Source organism: Mobula hypostoma, chromosome 5 (genome assembly GCF_963921235.1).
Source record: "Mobula hypostoma chromosome 5, sMobHyp1.1, whole genome shotgun sequence".
Classification (NCBI taxonomy): Eukaryota; Metazoa; Chordata; class Chondrichthyes; order Myliobatiformes; family Myliobatidae; genus Mobula; species Mobula hypostoma.
In genome coordinates, this window is record NC_086101.1 from 52449450 (window position 1) to 52472499 (window position 23050).

General features: G+C 39.8%; 1 protein-coding gene across 3 annotated transcripts in view; it reads left to right on the plus strand.

Moving 5' to 3' along the window:
- The window catches only part of ndfip2 (Nedd4 family interacting protein 2), a 93981-nt gene that overhangs the window by 57096 nt on the left and 13835 nt on the right, over positions 1-23050 (plus strand). For all 3 annotated transcript variants that reach the window (XM_063048506.1, XM_063048505.1, XM_063048508.1), the window contains 2 exons: positions 4819-4943; positions 12120-12186. In XM_063048506.1, the coding sequence (XP_062904576.1) occupies positions 4819-4943; positions 12120-12186 (192 nt within the window). The remainder of the gene's footprint in view (positions 1-4818; positions 4944-12119; positions 12187-23050) is intronic.

Consider the following 23050-nt stretch of genomic DNA (forward strand, 5'->3'; position numbering starts at 1 on the left):
TACTCAAAGCAACATGGTACAAATGCTAAAGTAAGCCACTTGTTCATTCACGTAATCAGTCTTAAAAACTTAATTTAGTTTTTTTTTAAGTCATAGGGATGATTTTGGGGACAGTGGGGTTAGGGCCAGGGTAGGGTTTAGGAACAGGGATGTGGGAGAGTTAGAGGTCAGGTTGGAGTCTAGACATTCTCTCTGTGTTCCATGCGAGAAGGTCAGTGTCATGAATGTGAGCCAGTGTCAGATGACAAGCTAGAAGACCAGTGATAATGAGGGCTGGTTCTTGGGATCAGAGTTACATGTGGGCAAGAGGTGACTCGCCTAGGTATTCGAATAGGCAAGACTAGTTCAAGGTCTCGTGTTTGAGGTCCCGGTCATCGGAGAGACTGGTGTTTGAGGCCTAGTGTTTGGAGTCCTGGTCATTTGAGAGCCCAGATTTGAGACCTTGAGTTCACAGTCCTTTCCAGGGTTCTCATTTTCTGAAATTGGTGAGTCCTAGGATTGATTCTGAAGATCCAAGCCCAAACAAAGGTTCATCAGGAGTCTGGAACTTGAGCCCTGATGGCCAGATCCCTGAGTCTAAAATCTACTGGGGAAGTCAAAGCCCATTGCCTGTGAATCTCTCTGCTGGAGGCTGGAGACTGTTTGTCCCGGGGTTGCCGCGTGTGTGTGTGTGTGTGTGTGTGTGTGTGTGTGTGTGTGTGTACCCAGTAAATCCTTGGGTTGTGCTCGTCGTTAATGCAAGCAATGCATTTCACTGTGTTTTGGTATATATGCGATAAATAAGAAGAATCTGAATCTGAAACAATCATGTCAATTGGCAGCTGGTACACAGTTATCTAGTTGTCAGCGTCTGTGCAGGGTGGTTAAATGCTCGAGAAAGACTTAATGTTGTAAAATTGATACACTGATTACCTTTCAGCAGCATCGTCTGATGTACATTTTGCATACACCCTGTCCTTAAGTTCACTTGGTCCATTTCTGACACCTCTCTCTCCTTTCTTGATCTTTCTCTGTCTCCAGTTCTGGAAACAGACTGTCTGCTGATTTTTTTTTTATATATAAATTTACTGACTCCCACAGCACTCTTGACTATACCTTTACCCACCCTGTCACTTGTAAAAATATATTCCCCTTTCTCAGTTCCTCTGTCTCCAGTACATCTGTTCTCAGTATGAGGCCTTCCATTTGAGAACATCTAAGATGTCCCCCTCTTCAATAAACAGGCTTTCCCTTCCTCTATCATTGCTGCTGCCCTCACCTGCCTCTCCTCCGTATTTCGGACATCTGCCCTTGCCCCATCTTCCCGTTGCCTTAACAGGGATAGAGTTCCTTTTGTCCTTGCCGACCACCCCATGATCTGTGCATCTAACAACTTCCACCTTCTTCAATAGGATCCTACCACCAAACATATCTTTATCAATCCCCCCCCCCCGCTCCACATACACACAATTCTCTGCATTTCCCAGGAATCGCTCTTTCCATGATTCCCTTGTCCATTTATCCCCCTCCACTGATCTCCTTCCTGGCATTTACCACTGTAAGTGAAACAAATGCTACACCTACCCATTCACCTTCTCACTCATCATCGTTCAGGGCCTCAAGCAATCCTTCCAGGTGAGGCAGCACTTCACCTGCAAATCTTTCAGGATCATCTACTATATCTGCTGTTCCCAGTGCGTTCTCCTGTATATCAATGAGACCTGACATAGATTGGGGGACTGCTTTGTCAAGCACCTTCACTCTGCAACATGGAGGATTTCTTGATGGCCAACTATTTTAATTCCACTCTCCATTCCCATCCTGACATACCGGTTCATGGCCTCCTCTACTACCACGATGAAATCACTGTCAGGTTGGAGAAGCGATGCGTCATGTTCCGTTTGGGTAGCCTCCAACCTGACGGTTTCTCCAACTTTCTGTTAATATCTTCCACTTCCTCCTCCTCTCCTTTTCCATTTCCCCATTCTGGTTCCCATCTTAGCCCTTCTCTTTTCTTCACATGCCTTTCATCCTCCTCTGGTGCCTCCTTTCCTTTCTGTCCTGGTCCACCTCTCCTATCAGATTACTCCTTCTTCAGCCCTTTACCTTCCACTGTGTACTCCTCCCCCCCCCCCGACCCTATTCTGGCTTCTTCACCCTTCCATTCTAGTTCTGATGAAGGTCTTGGCCTGAAATCTCAACTCTTTCTCTCTTTCAATGTTGCCTTATCTGTCGAGTTTCTTCAGCATTTTGTTTGTGTTACTGCGGATGTTATGTCATTTGACTGATTTAAGTGCCGGGCCACATTGGAAAGATCGAGTATGGGAGGCAGCGAGGTCGGGGAATGAGAGCAATTTGAAGCTGAATCAGAATCAGGTTTATTATCACGGCATATGTCATGAAATTCGTTAGCAGCAGCAGTACAATGCAATACATAATGTTGAAGAAGAAGAAAATAATATTTCGTAATAATAAGTAAGAACAGCTCTAATCTGCTAATTAAATTTGCCAACGATATTACATTAATTGGCCTAATCTCAAACAATAACAACATGGACTACAGGGAAGAAGTCATCTTTTTGACACAATAGTGTCAAGAAAACAACCTCTCCCTGAGTGCTGCAAAAACAAAGGAGCTGGTTGTGGATTACAAGAGGAATGGAGACGGGCTAACGCCTATTGACATCGGTATCCACATCACCTCATGTGGTTTGTACACTCCAGCTATGTGGTGTAAAAGGCACAACAACGCCTCTTTCACCTCAGTCGGTTGAGGAAGTTAGGTATGGGTACCCAAATCCTAAGAACTTTCAACAGGGGCACAATTGAGAGCATCCTGACTGGCTGCATCACTGCTTGGTATGAGAACTGTACCTGCCTTGATCACAGGATTCTGCAGAGAGTTGTGCAAACAGCCCAGGGCATCTGTAGTTGTGAACTTCCCATGATTCAGGACATTTACAAAGACAAATTTGTAAAAAGGGCCCTAAGGATCATTGGGGACCTGAGTCACACCAACCATGGTCTATTCCAGCTGCTACCGTCTGGGAAATGGTGCCAACAAGCTCCAGGACAGCTTCTTCCACCAGGCCGTCAGACTGATTAACTCACACTGATTTGAGTGTATTTCTATATTACATTGACTGTTCTATTTATTATAAATTACTATGAGTGCACATTGCATATTTAGATGAAGACGTAACGTAAAGATTTTTACTCATGGTTGTGAAGAATGTAGCAAATAAAGTCAATTCACAAATCAGTCTTGTTAATCTGAAGAACTATCTGTGTAAAGTACAAAGCAACTGGAGAAAAGTTGAAGTGTGAAGTGGCAAAGAGGAAAACATAAAATGATGACTCACAGTTGGAAAGAGTAAGCTACAAGGGTAATAATGAGAGAATCTTTGGGCATTGTGTTCACTGAAAATGGTAGCAGGAAAACTAACAGAATAGAAAAGCACATACAAAGATTTGCTTCTTGGGAATTTAGTCAACATTTTACCAGAGGAGGGCAATATTTAGCCCAAGAAGGAGCACTGGAAATGTAATGCTTTCTGCTCATTAAAACAGAACAACTAAGAATCTAATAATTTCAACTAAAGTGAGGAATATGGTTGCTAAATGCTTATTTTGCGATTTCAAGCATGTCAAGATACCAATTCTGTATTTTGCTGATATTCCAATATTATTGGCATGGTATTTCAATAGTGATACTTAGAAATCATTCAAGAATTATTTCAAGAGCCTTCTTCAGTGGTACTTGTTTATTTGATAAAGGGATTTTGCTGAATTGGCCAGACGACTTGCCATGCCATTATAGGCATAGAGAGCAAAGTCAGACCATGGTAGATTTGATTATGGTGCAAGCATCGATTTTCACACATAATTAAATCTAGGGTAACACATACAAATTGCTGGAGGAACTCAACAGGTCAGGCAGACTCAATGAAAATGAATAAACAGTGGACTTTTCAGTCCTTCTTCAGGACTGGAAAGGAGGAGGGAAGATGCCAGACTAAAAATATGGGGGAAGGTGAAGGAGGATGCCAGGTGGTTGGGAAAGATAGAGGGATAGAGAAGAAGGAATCTGATAGGAGAGGAGAGTGGACCATGGGAGAAAGGAAAGAAGGAAGGACACCAGGGGGAGGAAATAGACATGTGAGGACAAAGAGGAAAGAGGCTAGGATGGGAAATGGAAGAAAAAACACTCCTAAAATCCTAAATTTTTAATTTGGCCAATTTACAGGATTAGTTAATGCTTGTTATTTATATAATTTAGTATATTCAAGTACATTTTATCCTATATAATGTTTGTCATGATTTTTAACTTTGTCTCATATTTTATGACTGTATTGATTAATCTATACAATTCATGTTAATCACTTTGAGCCTGTACCTTAATATATGAAAGGTGCTATACAAATTAAGTTGTTGTTGTTGTTATTATTATTACTTTTAAGAGGGAGGGGTTGGGCGAAATTACGGGAAGGAGGAATTGATGTTTATGCCATCAGTTTGGAGGCTACCTAGACAGAAAATTAGGTGTTGCTCCTCCACCCTGAGAGTGGCCTCATCGTGGCAAAAGAGGAGGCCATGGACCGACATATTGGAACGGGAATGGATTTAGGAATTAAAATAGATGGCTACCGGGAAGCTCTGTTTTTGGCGGATGGATGGTTAATAAAATCTGGGATATGTTTATCACTTGAACATAAATGCTGTCAGGTAAAACAAAAAAATGATCGATGTGTAAATTTTAACTGGATCAAGCTTTTTGGTCAGGTTAGTAATTGTGCCAACAATTTTAACAATGTACAAATTTTTGTCTTGCATTCACAGTGGCATTCCTGTTTAACTGGATTGGCTTTTGCCTCTCATTCTGTCTCACCAACACCATAGCAGGCCGTTACGGTGCAATTTGTGGTTTTGGATTGTCGCTGATAAAATGGATTTTGATCGTCAGGGTAAGGAGCATTTTGCCTGTTTCATGTCTGAACCTTATGGGATCAATACTACTTTCTGCACTAAAAATATTAGTACTAGTGATTAAACACTATTGCATTCTGATTTTTTAAAATTATAATCAAAGTCATCTCTTTCCCTCCCTTCAAAGTTTTTCTGAAAGCTCACCTCTTTGTTTATTATTGATTCTGTCTGCTTTGCTATTTAATGTTAATTGACCAGCTCCATTATTTGTATTCATAAATTGCTCAGATGTTCATCAGAATGCTGCTGCACAAATTCAACTAAGTTTAATTTTTGTCTGACCTCCAGACTCTGAAATTGAGAACTGATTTAAGGGAGTATGAAAAATAATGGAACGGTATATTAAAAGTCAAATAATGTGAATTCTGAAAAGGATGCAAAGACGCTTATGTGAAAAGAAGTGATTAAAAACAGATAAAGCTATGGAGTAGTATAAAATGGTTACAGAGGACCACAGATGATGTTGCAATATAAGCAATTATAGATTTGGGACAGTAGATTTCACCACTTTCTTGAAGGCTAGGGCAAGTAGATGCAGCTGCAGAATTCCACCAGTAGATGGTACTGGTGTGGAAGGTATTGGAATTATTGGTCTAAAAGTGATCCATTTCTTAGTAAATGGTGAGCTGGTATGCTTTTTTCAAGTAAGTAACAACCATAATAACCAAGTCCCATCAGTAATAGTTCAGTCAGTTTACACACTGTCTCCATGATGGATGAAATTGTAAGCAGTTTGAATAATTCTTAAGAAAAACTCTGATGAGACTTTCATTCCAGGGCACGTATAGCGATGATTAAAATTTACCATGATAAACTTAAATGCACAAAAGTTATAAACTCAAGTAAATAATTGCTGCAATAAATGATAACATTAAAAGTAAATTGCTGACGTTCATTGGAAGTAATACTGAATAGAGTCATTGTGGCAAAGGAGGAGGCTATTTTGTTGAATCCATTGAGGATTAAGAGGAGAAGCTAAGAAAAGAACAAAGTGGGTTGTATCAGTTTGTAGAAGTCAGATTCCAAATTTCAATAATACTCATAAATCAACAGAGCTACACTTCTACTGCACAGTTTACCGCTTTCAGAAGGGTTTGCTCTGTGTTGACATTGTGTAATAGCAATATTGTTTCTATTTCATTCAGTCATAGGGTGTGGGTGAAAACCTTGTACACTTTCACAACTGAATATGCAATAGTATGAACCATGAAAGTGTGGGAGTAGTGCCCCCCTTTAAGGTAAGAACTGCAGGGTTACTTCCACCAAGAACAAAAATAAATGAGTTGAGTTTTTACATCATGTAGGATTCCATTTATTATTGGTAGAAGATTATTTTCAGCTTTCTTTTTGTTAAATTTTGATTCTCGAGCTGTCTTGGGATTTGCGTGCATCGTCGGGTTAATTGATACTGCTGAAGGATTACTAGCCTAGTCATGTAATCAGTGGGCTTGACAGTCTTTTATTCCCGTTTCTCCTTGTCATTTAAAACAGATGCCAGCTTGTTTGTACACAGTTACTGGATTTATTAAAATGACTGCTATTTTAAAATTGGCAAATAGACAGTAGCAGCAGGCACGTGCACTAATTCCTTTGCGTATATACATTATAATTTGACAGGATGTCAGATCATATTCTGAGGAAATAATGTAATGAGTTGCCTTTTACACTACCATTGATAATAACTTACACTTTTCATGTGGTGTCCTACTCCCACAATGAAGATCAACTTACAGTGATCCTTCAAATGTTTTGGCTCAAATAGGAAATTCTACAGTTCCAATTTAGTGCCCTTTACAACTGCTAATCACACAAAACTATTTGTTGTAGTATTGAAGGGGGTTTTCCCTCTCATTCTCTTCCTAAATTTGTGCAGGTACAAATTCCACAGATTTTACAGTTTGATTTCACAGATCCCCAGTACTTGATGGTAGCAAGCTACTATTTTGAGTTACTCACAAACAAGCCTGAACATACTCCTACATCTTTTCAGTAGTCACAGGTTGGTTGGCAGGAATGAGGAATAAAGTATATTACCCCAGTTAAAATCACTAGATGCAACAAGGATCTCTGATCTGCAAGGTTTGACGTATAAGCATCGAGAGTACTTTTTTTTCTGCATTTCAGATGTTCAATTTTGATCCCCTTCTAGATAGTACCAGCATAAGTGTCCTGGCTGATACACTGTTAACGTGGCATCCAATGCACTAGTTCTGGCATCAAATACAATAATGGCTGACTTCCATAAAGAGTTAAACATGGATGAACATTGCAGCCAAGCCTTCACTGGCAGAATGACATTTTAGGCATTGGAAATGTCTGCTGTCCTACTGATTCCGCACCACAGCCTGTATGTACTGGGGCGGATTGTTTCTTATGCCATTACTGTAAGGGTTTTTTTAAGCTAAGCACTATTGGCAAGATAAGTTTTTCATTTATAGTTTTGGCTTAAAGTTTGGTCTCAATCAGTGCCAGACATGGCTTTTATTTGCCATTATCAAGCACTCTGCAGGCGAAACTACATGCACATGCTACCTGATAGTTCCTCTGCTTCGGAAATGTCAAATGGGTGAGAGAGTCAATATACTTACAGAAAACCCCCTGGCAGTATGTGCACACTCTACACAGAAGCCACCAGAACTCAGCATTGAACCCTGGTCAATGGAACTCTGTGTGTGCCAAAAACAAATGCCAGAAGTCAAGCAGCATCTGTGGAAGGAAAAAACAATTAATGTTTCAGATCAATGACCCTACCCTTGTGCTGCCCACTCTTCTTAGCATATTTTTCCTAAATGGCTGTAGTTTTCTTTAAATTCCATATATGCTCTCCAAAATAGTAGTCATAAAATTAATACATAGTTTTAAAAACCCATTCCTATTAGTCTGGTCTGTCCTAATGGAGAATTAGGACTGGATAATAAATGCTGACATTGTTGGTGACATCTATACTACAGTGAATGAATAAAAAGAGAATATTTTCTGGGTGATTTGCAACTGAGTTTGAAATACTTGTTTAGATTGGTGTTCTGCTGTATATTGTTTTTTCCCCAATGGTGATTTTGCACTGGTACTGAGGGAATTCTACTTTGGGATGTTGAGGAATTTCGGAATTCACAATGAAATCATCTAATAAGCTTATTTGCTGTTTTGTGGTAGCAGTGCAGTGCAAGCAATACAAATTACTATTTAAAAAAATAAATAATGCAGAAGAGAAATAGCAACATAGTGTTTATAGGTTCATTGATTGTTCAGAAATCTTATGGTGGAGGGGAAGAAACAGTTTTTGAAATGTTGAGTGCGGGTCTTCAGACTTCTCTCTGTGCCTCCTTGATCGTAGTAATGGGAAAGGGGATAGCTCGAATGGTGAGTATCCTTAATGGTGGATGCTGCTTTCTTGAGGCATTGTCTTTTGAAGATGTCCTCAGTGGTAGGGAGGTTTGCGCCTGTGATGGAGCTGGCTGAGTCTACGACTCTCTGAAGCCTCTTACAATTATGTGCATTGGAGCCTCCATACCAGATGGTGATGTAGCTAGTCAGAATGCTCTCCATAGCACATCTGTAGAAATTGAGTGTTCATGAGTATTTTTGGTGATATTTGCAATATGGTAATTGAAACACTTCAGGGAATTGCTGCTTTCTATTAAGTTTTTTTTTCTCATTGATGTCACTGTTTTTGACCGGTACATCTTCGAAATGCTAGGTAGCAGTGGTTCTGTCTTTCTAGGATGCTGATAGGAGTAAAGATTCCCAGTTTAAGATTACACTGACATCCTTAGAAAAGGATATCTTTCATTTGCCATTTTACAATCCTTCCTTATTTTCCTTTATGTCTTGCCAGAAGCAAGTATATCTGATTATCTTTTTCCAGTTTAGTATTGGTTAAAATGGTTGGTGCTTTGGAGCATTTGCAGATCTTGTAAACTGCATAAGAGTGCTGCACCATGAGTGATATTGATTAAGATGTCTTTACAGGAAAGTTCGTTTTTCTGTTATTTAATTTCAGTTCAATTCCAATCATGCAGCTGACAGAGCTTTTGCCAAGTGGCTCCAGTGACTTGGGTTTAATCTTGATTTCCGATGTACTTCTGTGTGGAATATGCATGTTAGTTTACTTCCGAGTATCAGTTTTCTCCCACATCCCTCCCAAAGCTGTTAGATCAATTTGCTACTATAAATTGCCCTTACTTCTAAGACAAGCCAAAGATTAATGTTGCATTTATGTAAATGGCTGCTTGATGGTGAGTGCGGACCTGGTGATCACTGGGTTAGTTTTGGTGCTATGTGACTGAAACGTTTTGATCAAGAAGGTGTATTTCAAATTTATCTTGGAATGTTCATGAGGAAGAGGTAAAATGTTAAAGATCTCAATTGTTTTACGTATTCAACTAGAAAGCAACTTGTTTCAATAAAATCTCAAACTTGCTGGTGTCTTAATTTCTTGAGGTAAAACAATTTAATTTTCAATATTCTCAATATTGTCTTTGGTTTGGCCATTTGTTTTGCAGTAGATTTGTCTGATGAAACTTAGTAGCAGTTCTATTTCTGCGATTATTTGTTTTGTCATTTAATGCAACTTAAATACCATTGTGTTCCAAGTTCAGCTTCTGTAGCAAAATGTCAATATATTCCAACAGTTACAAACTTTTTCGCCATTTAAATTCTGTGGGATAATGTCATTTATAATGGTTGTAAAAGGAGAAAAGTAAGGAGTAAAAAGAATTTAAAAGATCTTTAGCAGAAAGTGTAAATAAAAGCGCAACAAAAATCTAACAAGAAACTTGACTTGTTTTGAATAGTAACCACAGTGGGGTGTCTGATTAACCTTTTTATCTTTTGATTATTGATGCATGCAGTCTGGTTTCAAGGAAGGCGCAGTACCTGTTCCCTTGTAACATCACAGCCATGTCCTCTGGCTGCCTTTTGAGTCTTTTTTTTGCAGCACTAAGAATCAAACCATCATAGCTCAGCCATTAACAGGAAGGGTTGAACTCTGCTGGGAAATGAATGCTGAAGTGTCTAGTTTGAAAAATAAAAGACTTTAATGAGTTTGAGGTCTTTTATGGGACTGGTATCCTTGGCAGTGATTAGCAGCAGGGGTGCTTAAGGTCAAAAGCTCTTCTTTCAGGAGGTCATTGTAACATCCCACTCTGATACGATTAAACTAATATGGATGTGGTGTTAATATCAAGAACAGTGGGATGCTGTATTCTTATGCCAAAGACCTGATTTTGTTAGTAGCTATATGGTGGCATTGTTCAAGCAGTGACAAAGTAAAGCAGGAAAACTGATTGCTCATTCAATAGCAAAACAATAGGAGCAACAGGTTATTAAAAGTAACAGCATTGATCCTGATTATGGATCAGTGGTTTTGTGACAATGCTGGAGAATACGTTTTTAAATCTTGTGCAGCTAGTAGGCATAGCACCAACCCAGTGGATTAGAAAATTATGTCCATGGTGTTCAATGATTTTAGAAACATGGAAAACCTACGGCACAATACAGGCCCTTCGGCCCACAAAGCTGTGCCGAACATTTCCTTACCTTAGAAATTACCTAAGGTTGTGAGTTGAAGTCATTGGACAGAAAGCTAAGGCAATAAACCTTTGTTGAACTGTGCTGGGTGCAATGAAAAGTCATTCAAGCAATTTGGAATTTTGAAAATCTCCTTTTATAATCAAATTGTAATTGAACAGATTGTTTCATTAGAATAGGTTTTGTGGCTAGTCTCTTGTTCAAAATTCAGGAAAAAGAACTAACAAATTAAACGTAAAGTATAAGGCTAACTTTTGTTGCATATTTAAAGAGATGCATGATGTCAGACATTAACATTTTTATAATAGTATAACTATTATTCTATTGTAGATGCAACTCAAGTCTCCTAGCAAATATACAAGGAGAGACAGGCTAGCTGGGACTGCTTTTCCTGGTGTAAAAGAGGCTAAGACGTGACCGGGTTTTATAAAATTGAGGGGCATAGATGAAATGGGTTGTCACTGTCTTTTTCCCAGGGTAGAGGCATCAGAGGCTTGAATGCATAGGTTTAAGATGAGAGGAGAGAGATTTAAAGGGAAACTGAGAGGCAAGATTTTCACAGCCATAGGCATGTGGAATAACTTGTCATGAAAAATAGGGATGGATAATATAACAACACTTAAATGACTTTTGGACATGTACATGGATAATTAGAAGATTTTAGGCCAAATACAGGCAAATGGGATTAGTTTAGGAAGGCACCTTGGGCAGCATGTACGGGTTGGTCTGAAGAGCCTGTTTCTAAGCTGTGTAACTGACTGACTGTGCAATAGTTTTCCTTTAAATATGACTCATTTTAAAATCAATATGAACTCGTTGCAGTTTTTTTTAAGATATTGAAAGTGCCAAGTGTTGTAGCGTGGATGAAATCACCGGAGAGACAGAGTCACTGGTAGATACAAAGCAGCTTCTTTATTCGACACAACAAGCTACAGCAGGCATCTTAACGACGGAGACGCTTTCGGTAGAAAGGTCTGCTAGCCCAATGTGGGCTTGATATTTATATGCTAAACACAAAGGCAATCGGTACTTAAAAAGTTATAGACAATGCATAGACGATGCTTCCTATTGAAACTACATACAAAATATCACACTACCTAATTTCATCCTTTCCCTCCGACGCCAACATGCATCTACAGCCTTTAGGAATGCAATTAAATCCACAATACATTTATTTGGCATTTTACGTGCTAACATAGAAGACAATTAATATTTATAATGTATAGATAATACTGTCTTCAAAACTACAGCATCTGGTCAAACTACGGCACCGGAAGCATCTGGTATTCACAACTTTTTAGGAAGCGCATTGTTGTGGACTCAGTCCACAGTACTTGGTCAAATAGTCAAATAGAAGTCTGGTGGCCAAAGTCATTTAAGTGTAAACAAATCATCTACCCAAAAAAACTCTCTCTAACACCAAGTAATATTGCTCCAAATGAAGGTCAATAAAATGGAGAGCCCACCCTGCCATCAAATTGCTGTTGAGCTACTTAGTTGCAAATAAAAATATTCTACTTCAAAATGTCTCTTTCAGTAATGTACTGTAACATGGAAAAAGATTGGAAAATTAAACCTGTGCTGTACATAAGTTGTTATGGTAATATATTGTTTTTCTTTTTCAGTTTTCTGATTATTTCAATGGCTATTTCAATGGTCAATATTGGCTTTGGTGGATATTCCTTGTTCTTGGTGAGCTGAACTTTATTTTCCGCAATCTATTTTCATATAGTTAAAAGAATATGCCTAAATCCCATAAATTGCATATATTTTCTTTGGAGGACCTTCATGAGAGATTTTGTTTTTAATTTGTTCTTTTTTAAATAATTTTATGCTTGGTACAAATGGCTAAGTTGACGTTTTGTATATTTTTGTAAATTGTTACATTGGTTTTGCATATTTAAGTTTGATTTCTTAAGTCACCATGAACCTTCACAAAAAAGATTTTTTTTAAATCATACAGTATTTGTCATAGCATTGTTTTAAACAAATTAAGATATCCTATTAATTTCAGTGTTTCAGTGGAATTCATTTATTTTCTTATTTACTCTGCCAAAATTGAAAAGAGAATTCAAAAAGTTCCAGTTAGATTTTGCAATGAAAAGTACCTATAGTTTCTCTTTGTTTATCTTTTTTAATCTAGCTACAGTACAACTTGGCTGGTAGATATTCTGGCTGTCAAGTTTAACATGTGAAATGGTCTCCTACATTATGCTGGGCAGAGAATTCCTACCACCTGCTCTGTAAAACTAGTTTTCCTTATGTCACTTTGTTCTTTATCCAGTCCATTGTCTCTTGATACCTCCACCAATGGGAGCAGTTTCTATATGCTCTCTCTATCAGGTAGTTATTCTGTGTATAGGTCCTCCCCAGGTTATAGCATGCTTCATTCCTGTGAATTGGTCATAAAACAGTTCACAGGTCAGAAATTGGCTACAAACTAAATCCATCCACTGCTCTCCCAAATGCTTTTTCATATGTACAGGTTGTATGTAAGTCAGGTTCGTAACTTGGGGAGGGCCTATGTACACATCACAATTTTAAGTATCCCTTGCTATCTCTGCTGTACCAAGAAGAGCAACTCCAGCTTTCCCAGTCTGATTATATAACTAAAATCCCTTATTTCTAGAATCACTTTGCTCAAAGACTTAGTCACCCTCTTCAAGATCTTCACACCATTCCAAAAGTGTAGCGCTCTAAACTTGAAATATTATTCTGCCTCATCTGCTCCCAGGATGAGGCTTTCTCTTTCAGAGGTGTTCTCCTTCTTCAAAGAACAGGGTTTCTCTACCTCCACCATTCATGCTGTCCTCACCTACATCTCCTCCACTTCCTGGACATCTGCCCTCATCCCATCTTCCTGCCTGCTGCCTTAGTAGTGACTGAGTTCCTCTTGTCATGATACCATTAGGCATAGAAGCAGAATTAGGCCATTTGGCCCATTGAGTGTGCTCCAGCATTCAATCTTGGCTGATCCTGCACCCCCCAGCCCCCTTCCCCGGCCTTCTCCTTGTAACCTTTGATTCCAATTAAGAACCTATCAATCTCCGCCTTAATTACACCCAATGACTTTGCCTCTACAGTTGCCTGTGGTAACAAATTCCACAAATTCACCACCTCTGGCTAAAGAGATTTCTCCACACCTCTGTTTTAAATGGATGCCCCTCTGTCCTGAGGCTGTGCCCTCTTGTCCTAGACTTCCCCACCATGGGAAACATCCTTTCCACATCTACACTGTCTAGGCCTTTCAACATTTGAAATGTTTCAGTGAGATCCTGCTTATCCTTCAAAATTCCAGCGAGTACAGGCCCAGAGCCATCAAATGTTCCTCATGATAACCTTTTCAATCCCGCAATCATCCTTGTGAACCTCTTCCCCAATGCCAGCACATCTTTTCTTAGATGAGGAGCCAAAACTGTTCACAATAATCAGGGTGAGGCCTCACCAGTGCCTTATATAGCCTCAGCATCACATCCCTTCTTTTATATTCTAAATCTCTTGAAATGAATTCTAGCTTTGTATTTGCCTTCCTCAACACCGACTCAACCTGCAAGTTAACCTTTAGGGTCTTCTGCATAAGGACTCCCAAGTCCCTTTGCATCTCTGATTTTTGGACTTTCTCCCCATTTAGAAAATAGTCTGCACATTTATTTCTACTATCAAAGTACATGACCATGCATTTTCCAACATTGGTATTTCATTTGCCACTTTCCTGCCCATTCTCCTATTCTAAATCCTTCTGCAGCCTTCCTGTTTCCTCAACACTGCTTACTCCTCCACCAATCCTTTTATCATCTGCAAACATGGCAACAAAGCCATCTATTCCATCATCTAAATCATTGATATATGGCATAAATAGAAGTGGTCCAAACACTGACCCCTGTGGAACACCACTGGTCACTGGCAGCCAACCTGAAAAGGATCCTTTTATTCCTTCCCACTACCTCCTACCAATCAGCCAATGCTCTAACCATGCTAGTAACTTTCCTGTAATAGGCTCTTAACTTGGTAATCAACCTCATGTGTGGCACCTTGTCGTGGGCCTTCTGAAAATCCAAATATACAAAATCCACTGCATCCCCTTTATCTATCCTACTTGTAATCTCCTCAAAGAATTCCAATAGATTTGTCAGGCAAGATTTTCTCTTAAGGAAACCGTGCTGGCTTTGTCCTATCTTGTCCTGTGTCACCAAGTACTCTACACCTCATCCTTAACAGTGTGCCGGAGGTCCGTGAGTGTCAGGGAGCAGGAGCAAGTACCATTGCTATTACAAAGGAAAAAGTATTAGGCACACTCAAAGTCATAAGGTGGATAAGTTATCTGGGCCATATGGACTACATCCCAGAGTCCTGAGAAGTTGTTGAAGAGATAACAGATGCATTGATCATGATCTTTCAAGGATCATTTGATTCTGGCATGGTCCTGGAGGACTGGAAGATTACAAATATCACTCCACTCTTTAAGAAGGGCGAAAGAAAGGAAATTATAGACCAGTTAGCCTAACCTTTGTGATTGGGAAAGAGTCTATTATTAAGGATGAGGTTTTTAGGTACTTGGAGACTAATGATAAAATAAGCCAAATTCAGCATAGTTTCTGTTAAGGGAAATCTTGCCTGACAAATCTGTTTGAGTTCTTTGAGGAAGTAACAAGCAGGGTGGACAAAGGAGAAGTAGTGGATGCCATTTATTTGGATTTTTAGAAGGCATTTGATGAGGTTCCATACATTAGGCTGCTTAACAAGATAAGATCCTATGGCTTTACAGGAAGGATACTGGCCTGGATAGCGAAGTGGCTGACAGGCAGGAAGCAGCAAGTGGGAATAAAAGGGGCCTTTTCTGTTTGGCTGCCAGTGACTGGTGGTGTTCCTCAGGGGTCAGTATTGGGATTGCTGCTTTTCACATTGTTTGCAAGTGCTTTAGATGATAGAATTGATGGCTTTGTGGCAAAGTTTGCGGACGGTACGAAGATAGGTGGAGAGGTAGGTAGTGCTGAGGAAGCAATGCGATTGCAGCGGGACTCAGACAAATTGGAAGAATGGGCAATAAAGTGGCAGATGGAATACAAGATGTGAACAAGACTCCCAGAAGGTTAAAGGTTGAGTCTGTGATGCAAAAGGCAAAAGCAATGTTGGCATTTATTTCAAGGGGAATAGAATATAAAAGCAAGGAGATAATGCTGAGCCTTTATAAGAGACTAGTCAGGCTGCATTTAAGAGTATTGTCAACAGGTTTGGGCCTCATATGTCGGAAAGGATGTGTTGTCATTGGAGAGAGTCCAGAGGAGTTCACGAGGATGATTTCGGAAATTAAGGGGTTAACATGTGAGGAGCGTTTGGCAGCTTTGGGCCTGTACCCACTGGAATTTAGAAGAATGTTGTGGGATCTCACTGAAACCTACCAAATGTTGAAAGGATGCTTCCTGTGGTGGGAATATCCAGAACTAGAGAGCACAGTTTCAAAATTGAGGGCGACCCTTTAGAACAGAAGTAAGAAACAATACTTAGCCAGAGAGTAGTAAACCAGTGGAGGGCAAGTCCATCTGTATATTTAAGGCGAAGGTTGATCATTTTCTGATTGGTCAGGGCATCAAAGGATATGATGAGAAGGCAGGTATATGGGGTTTAGTGGGATCTGGGATCAGCTATGATGGCATGGCGGAGCAGACTCAATGGGATGAATATCTGAATTCTGCTCCTGTCTCTTATGGTCTTATGATCCAAAAGCTCAGCTCTCCTAATATTTCCAAATAGATCACCTTTCTAACAGAAACAGAAAACATAAATAAGTCTAATTTGCCAGAAATAATTTCGATAAGAAGTGTTTAAAATGGAGAATGACCAATCTAGATTAATGTCCATGTAATGGGAACTCTTTAGTAAACAATTGTTACAAATCCACAGGTTTCCTTTATTGTGGACTGTTGCTTTAAGCGCCTGAGTGAGGCAGGACTATGATGTCAGGCTGCTGCGAACTTAATCTCATATACAGAGAGCGACCTTCAGGGGGGAGGGGAGACCAACTGCTGGAATTTCGGCTAGTCATTCCAATGGTTTGGAACTCTTCTAAGCCCAAAAGATTAGGTTAAACATTGGTACACGGTGCACAACGAATGTGGGACTGTCACTTGGTACGATCCATAGGAGTGGATTTTGGGGTATCTTATGTGACTACTTTTGCCTGGGTATGTTGTGTGGTAACCACTGGAAGACGATATTCCCGTGCAGGTCACTTTCGGGGATAATTCATACATGGATTTGGAACGACACGTCGGACAAGAACTACTGCAACTGTTATCTCGTTTACCATCGTGGAACCCGTGGAATATTTTGTACTTGCCTTTTCTCTACGTTTCACCTTGAATTACAAATATCTCTCTCCCATCATTTATTTTGTGGATTACTGAACTTTCCTACTTTACCATCTCAAGACTCTAAGCCTTGTTTCCCCAAGCTCAATGGTTATATTTACACACATATATATACTTAACACTGTTAACTTTTGTTTATCTTAGTTGAGTTACTATAAGTAGATACTAATAAAGATAGTGGTTTTAACATCAAAACCAGACTCCATGTGTAATCTATTGCTGCTGGTTCGTTTCTAAAACATTACATTTCGTAACATTGCGAGAGATCCCGGGTTCAAATCCCGGATGAGCCCCCAATTTGTTGCGAAATGTAACGTTTTAGAAACGAACCAGCAGCAACAGTGGTTGCCACACAACATACCCAGGCAAGGGCTACAAAAGTGGTCACACAAGATACCCCAAAATCCACTCCTATGGATTGTACGAAGTGACAGTCCCACATTCGTTGTGCACTGTGTGCCAATGCTTAACCTAATCTTTTGGGCTTAAAAGAGTTCCAAACCATCGCAGTGACTAGCTGAAATTCCAGCAGCTGGTCTTCTCTCTCTCTCTCTCTTTCTCTCTCGACTGAAGGTCGCTCTCTGTATATGAGTTTAAGTTCACAGCAGCCTGTGACTGACGTGATAGACCCGCCTCACTCAGGTGCTTAAAGTGACAGTCCACAGTAAATGAAACCTGTGGGTTCGTAACACAATAACATAATTTACTTAGAATAAATTATCTTAAAACTTTCTACAATTTATGTGTACTCATTTACATGCAATTGTGTTCTTTTCCTAATACAAGCTAAGAAAAACTCTCATGCCAATGATGGGAAAAAACAGTAAAATTTCAATAAATATTAAAGCATAGTTAAGCAATTACACACCTGTTATGCATAATGACACAAAAGGCCTTTCGTAAGGTGCCACATAATAGGCTTGTCATCAAGATTGAAGGCCGTGGAATAAAAGGGTCTGCAGCAGCATGGATAGTAAAATGGCTAAGTAACAAGAAAGAGTTGTAAAAGTGTCTTTTTTTAAATGGGTGAGGGAGGGAATTGTAGTTGAGCTCCTCAGGGGTCAGTACTTGCTTAACTATTTTTCTTAATATACAGTTTATTTGGGTGTAAAGGGATAATGTCCAAATTTGCAGATGAGAAAACTTAAGGGGTGTTGTGAACTGTGAGCTTGACAGGAATAAACTGAGCACATTAATAGAGAGTGGTGGAATGGCGCAGAAGTCACAAATTAAACATAATATTGAAAAACGTACAGTATTTTATTTTGGTAAATAACAAGAGCAAAAAGATCTAATATAAACTAAAACACACAGTCCTAAAAGAAGGTCTGCACAATTCTCCACGCCCTCTGGCGGTAGATGCACAGAGACTGCTGAAAGTCACAGGGCAGGTTGAAAAAGAGGATGCAGAATCTGAGGCTTTGTAAATAGCAGCACAGAATACAAGAGCAAAGTCATGTTGAACCTTGAGAACTAAAATAGTATTTCATAAACACAAGAGATTCTGCAGATGCTGTAAATCCAGAGTAACACATACAAAATGCTGGAAGTACTCAGCAGGTCAGGTAGCATTGTGGAAATAAATAAACATTCGATACTTCAGGCTAAGACCCTTCTTCAGGATACAGAAAGGAGCTGGGGCAGGGAAGTGTTTGGTGAAAGGATCCCATTGAAGATGGTGTAAGTTGTGGAGAATGTTGTGCTGGATGCGGAGTTTCATGGGGTGGTAGGTAAGCACAAAATTTAGAGAGCTAGGCAGAAAGCTGAGAAGCAGGGCCTCCAGGGTAGCAATTTTTAAATTGCTGCCTGTGCCACATGCCAGTGAGGGTAGAAACAGGATGATTTGGCAGATAAATGTGTGGCTGAGAAGCTGGTGCAGGGGGCAGGTCTTCAGGTTCTTGGATCACTAGGATCTCTTCTGGGGGAGGTATGACCTGTACAAAAGGGACGGGTTGTACCTGAACCTGAGGGGGACCAATATTTTTGTGGGCAGGTTTGTTAGAGCTGTTGGGGAAGGTTTAAAGTAATTTGGCTTGGGAATGGGAACCGGAGTGAAAGGCCTCAGGATAGGACAGATGATAAAAAAAAAGCAAAGATAGCATGCAGTCATACTGTCAGGAAGTACAGACAGCTGGTAGAACAAAACTGCAGTCAGCAGGGAGAGTATCAGTGTGTTAGGGATGCAGAATCAACAAGAGTCGCAAATACAGTACTCAAAGTGTTATATCTGAATGCATGGAATATAAGAAATAAGGTGGATCGTTGCACTTCCATAGATTGTCAGGTATGATGTTGCAGCCATCCCTGAATCATGGCTGAAGAATGGTTGTAGCTGGGAGCTGAATGCCCAAGGTTACACATTGTACTAGAGGGATAGGAAGGTAGGCAGAAGGGATGGCATGTCTCTGCTAGTAAGGAATGGCATCAAATCAATAGAAAGATGTGACATAGGATTGGAAAATGTTGTATCCTTGTGGGTTGAGTTATGTAACAGCAAGGGTAAAAGGACCCTGATGGCAGTTATAAATAGGCCTGGGTTTTGGACTGTAGATTACAACAGGAAATAGAAAAGGCATGTCAAAATGACAATGTTGTGATAGTCATGGGAGATTTTAACATGCAGGCAAGATTGGGGAAAATCAAATTGGCAATGGATCTCAAGAAAGTGAATTTGTTAAATGCATATGAGATGGCTTTTTAGAGTGGTTTGTCGTTGAGCCTACAAGGGAATCAGCTATTCTGGATTAAGTGTTATACAAGGAACTGGAGGCAATTAGGGAGCTTAAGGTAAAGGAAACCTTTGGAGCGAGTGATCATAATATGATTGAGTTTAGCTTGAAATTTAATGAGGAGAAAGTAAAGTCTGATGCAGCAGTGTTTCAGAGCAATAAAGGAATTTACAGTGGTATGAAAGGAATTGGCCGAAGTAAATTGGAAGGAGATGTTGGTAGGAGTGATAGCAGAGCAGCAATGGCTTGAGTTTCTGGGAAAAATGAGGAAGATGCAGGATAGATGTATTCCAAAAACAAAGAAATACTCAAATGGTTAAATAGTACAACCGTGGTTGACAAGTCAAAGCTCATGTAAAAGCGAAAGAAAGGGCATACAACAAAGCAAAAATTATCAAAAACCTACAGAAAGCAACTAAAAGAATCATTAGGAGGAGAAAAAAATGAAATACGAAAGCAAGCAAGCAAACAGTATCAAGATAGATAGAAAAAGTTTTCAAGTATATAAAAAATAAAAGAGAGATGAGAGTGGATATAAGATCACTAGAAAATGAGGCCAGAGAAATAATAATGAGGGGCAAAGAGATGGCAGATGAACTAATGAGTATGTTGCATCAGTCTTCACTGTGGTAGATAATAGCAGTATGCCAGGTGTTGAAGGGTGTGAGGAAAGAGAAGTGAGTGCAGTCACTATTACAAGGGAGAAGGTGCTCAAAAAGCTTAAAGATCTAACGGTACATAAGTCACCTGGACCAGATGAACTGTACCCGAGAGCTCTGAAAGAGATAGCATAAAGATTGTGGAGGCATTAATAATGATATTTTAAGAATCATTGGGACTCTGGCACGGTTCTGGAGTACTGCAAAATTGCAATGTCAATCCACTTTTTAAAGAAAGGAGGGAAGCAGAAGAAAGGAAATTATAGACCAGTTAGCCTGACCTCAGTGGTTAGGAAGATGTTAAGGATGTGAACTATTTCCAGAACTTCAGCCATCTCTTTTCTGCTGTTATCTCTGCCAGTATCCTCCAATCCACCTGGGCAGGCTCCTTTTTCAAGCCTCTAATTCCTTTTATTCCATTGCAATACAGATACGTGTGAGTTATGTTTCTCTGTCTCGAAGTGCAGTATGAATTCAATCATATTATGATCACTGTCTGTCAAGGGTTCCTTTACATTAAGCTCCCTAATAAGATCTGGGTTATTACACAGTACCTAATCTAAGATGGCCTTTCCCCAAGTAGGCTCAAGCACAAGCTGCTCTAAAAAGCCATCTCGAGGCACTCAACAAATTCACTTTTGACATGTTTATTGCTTATCTACCAGTGGAGCCCATTTAATGAAATCCCCATTTTCTAATTTGTAAACATCTTTTCCAATTATTGCACCAATTAACATGATTTTATTGTTATTTACAACATCATAAATTTATCTGACAATAGATGGAAATAGTATTGATCATATCCAACATTCTTTGAGTAGGGGAACATACTTCAGTTTAATATTAAAAATCTCTGGTTGCTTTCTGTGCCACTTGCCAGTGAGGGTAAGAACAGGATGATTTGGCAGATGAATGCGTGGCTGAGTAATTGATGCAAGGGGCTGGGTTTCAGATTTCTTCTGGATTAGGTATGACCTGTACAAAAAGGATGGCTTGCACCTAAACGCGAGGGGGACCAATATCCTGCGGACAAGTTTGCAAGAGCAGCTTGGGAACGTTTAAACTAATTTGGCAGGAGAATGGGAGCTGGAAAGATAGGGGCAGTTTGCGTGCAACTAGGTGCAGTGAATAGTGAGGCTGTGAGGAAGGACACGCAGATGATAGGGCAAAATTGCAGTTAGTTGGAAGAATTAAAGTGCACAGAAAGCAAAAATAAAAAAAAATACAAGACTGAAGGCGTTGTATTTGAACGCATGGAAGGGCATGCGGTATCCGGAATAAAGGAGATGATCTGTGGTGCAGTTAGAGTTTGGTAGGTAAGATGGTGTGATCATCTCTGATTCATGGCTGAAAGAAGATCATAGCTGGAAGCATATCATCTAAGGATACAGATTATATCGAAGGGACAGGTAGGTAGACAGAGGAGGAGAGGTGGCATTATTGGTAAAAAAAAAATCACATCACTAGAAAGAGATGTAGAATTCTTGTGGCTAGAGTTAAGAACCTGCAATGGATAAAAAGATCGTAATGGGAGATAGAAATGTCATGTTTAAAAAATGGGCAGTGTTGCAATAATCATGGGAGATTTCAGTATGCAGGTAAATTGGGAAAATCCAGTTGGTGCTGGATCCTAAGATGGGAAATGTGTAGGATACCTATGTACCTATGAGATGGCTTTTTAGGGCAGTTTGTGCTGAGCTCACTAGGGGAATGGCAATTCTAGATTGGGTGTTATGTAATGACCCAGATTTGATTCGGAAGCTTAAGTTAAAGGAACCTTTAGGAGCCAGTGATCATAATATGATAGGAATTCACCCTGCAGTTTGAGAGGGAAAAGATGCAATCAAATTATCAGTATTAGAGTGGACTAAAGGGTATTGCAGAGACATGAGAGGAGCTGGCCAAAGTTAATTAGAAGGGGACACGAGCAGAAATAACAGCAGTAGCTGCTGTTAGTGGGGGAAATACAGAGCACACAGGAGATATACATCACAAAAATGAAGTAGTATTCCAAAAGGAGGATGAAGCAACCTTGGCTTACATGGAAAGACAAAGGCAGCATAAAGGAAAAGGAGAAGGCATATAAAATAGCAAAAAATTAGTGGAATGGTATGGAAGTTGTCCTGTCCAAGACTGGAAGAAGCTGCAGAAGATCGTGAACACGGCGCAGCACATCACACAAACCAATCTTCCGTCCTTGGACTCACTTTACACCGCACGCTGTCGGAGCCGTGCTACCAGGATAATCAAGGACACGCCCCACCCAGCCAACACACTTTTTGTCCCTCTTCCCTCCGGGAGAAGGCTTAGGAGCTTGAAGACTCATACGGCCAGATTTGGGAACAGTTTCTTTCCAACTGTGATAAGACTGCTGAACGGATCCTGACCCGGATCTGGGCTGTACCCTCCAAATATCTGGACCTGCCTCTTGGTTTTTTTGCACTACCTTACTTTCCATTTTTCTATTTTCTATTTATAATTTGTAATTTAAATTTTTAATATTTACTATTGATTTGTAATCCAGGGAGCGGGAAGCGCAGAATCAAATATCGCTGTGATGATTGTACGCTCTAGTATCAATTGTTTGGCGACAATAAAGTATAAAGTATAAAGGATTGGGAAGGATTAAAAATCGATAGAAGATAACTAAAAAAGCCATACGGAGAGAAAAGGTGGAATATGAAAGTAAGCTAGCCAATAATATAACAGTAGATAGAAAAGAGAGACAAGAATGGATATTGGACTGCTGGCTGATGACGATGCAGAAGTAGTAATCAGGGAACAATGAAATTGCAGAGTC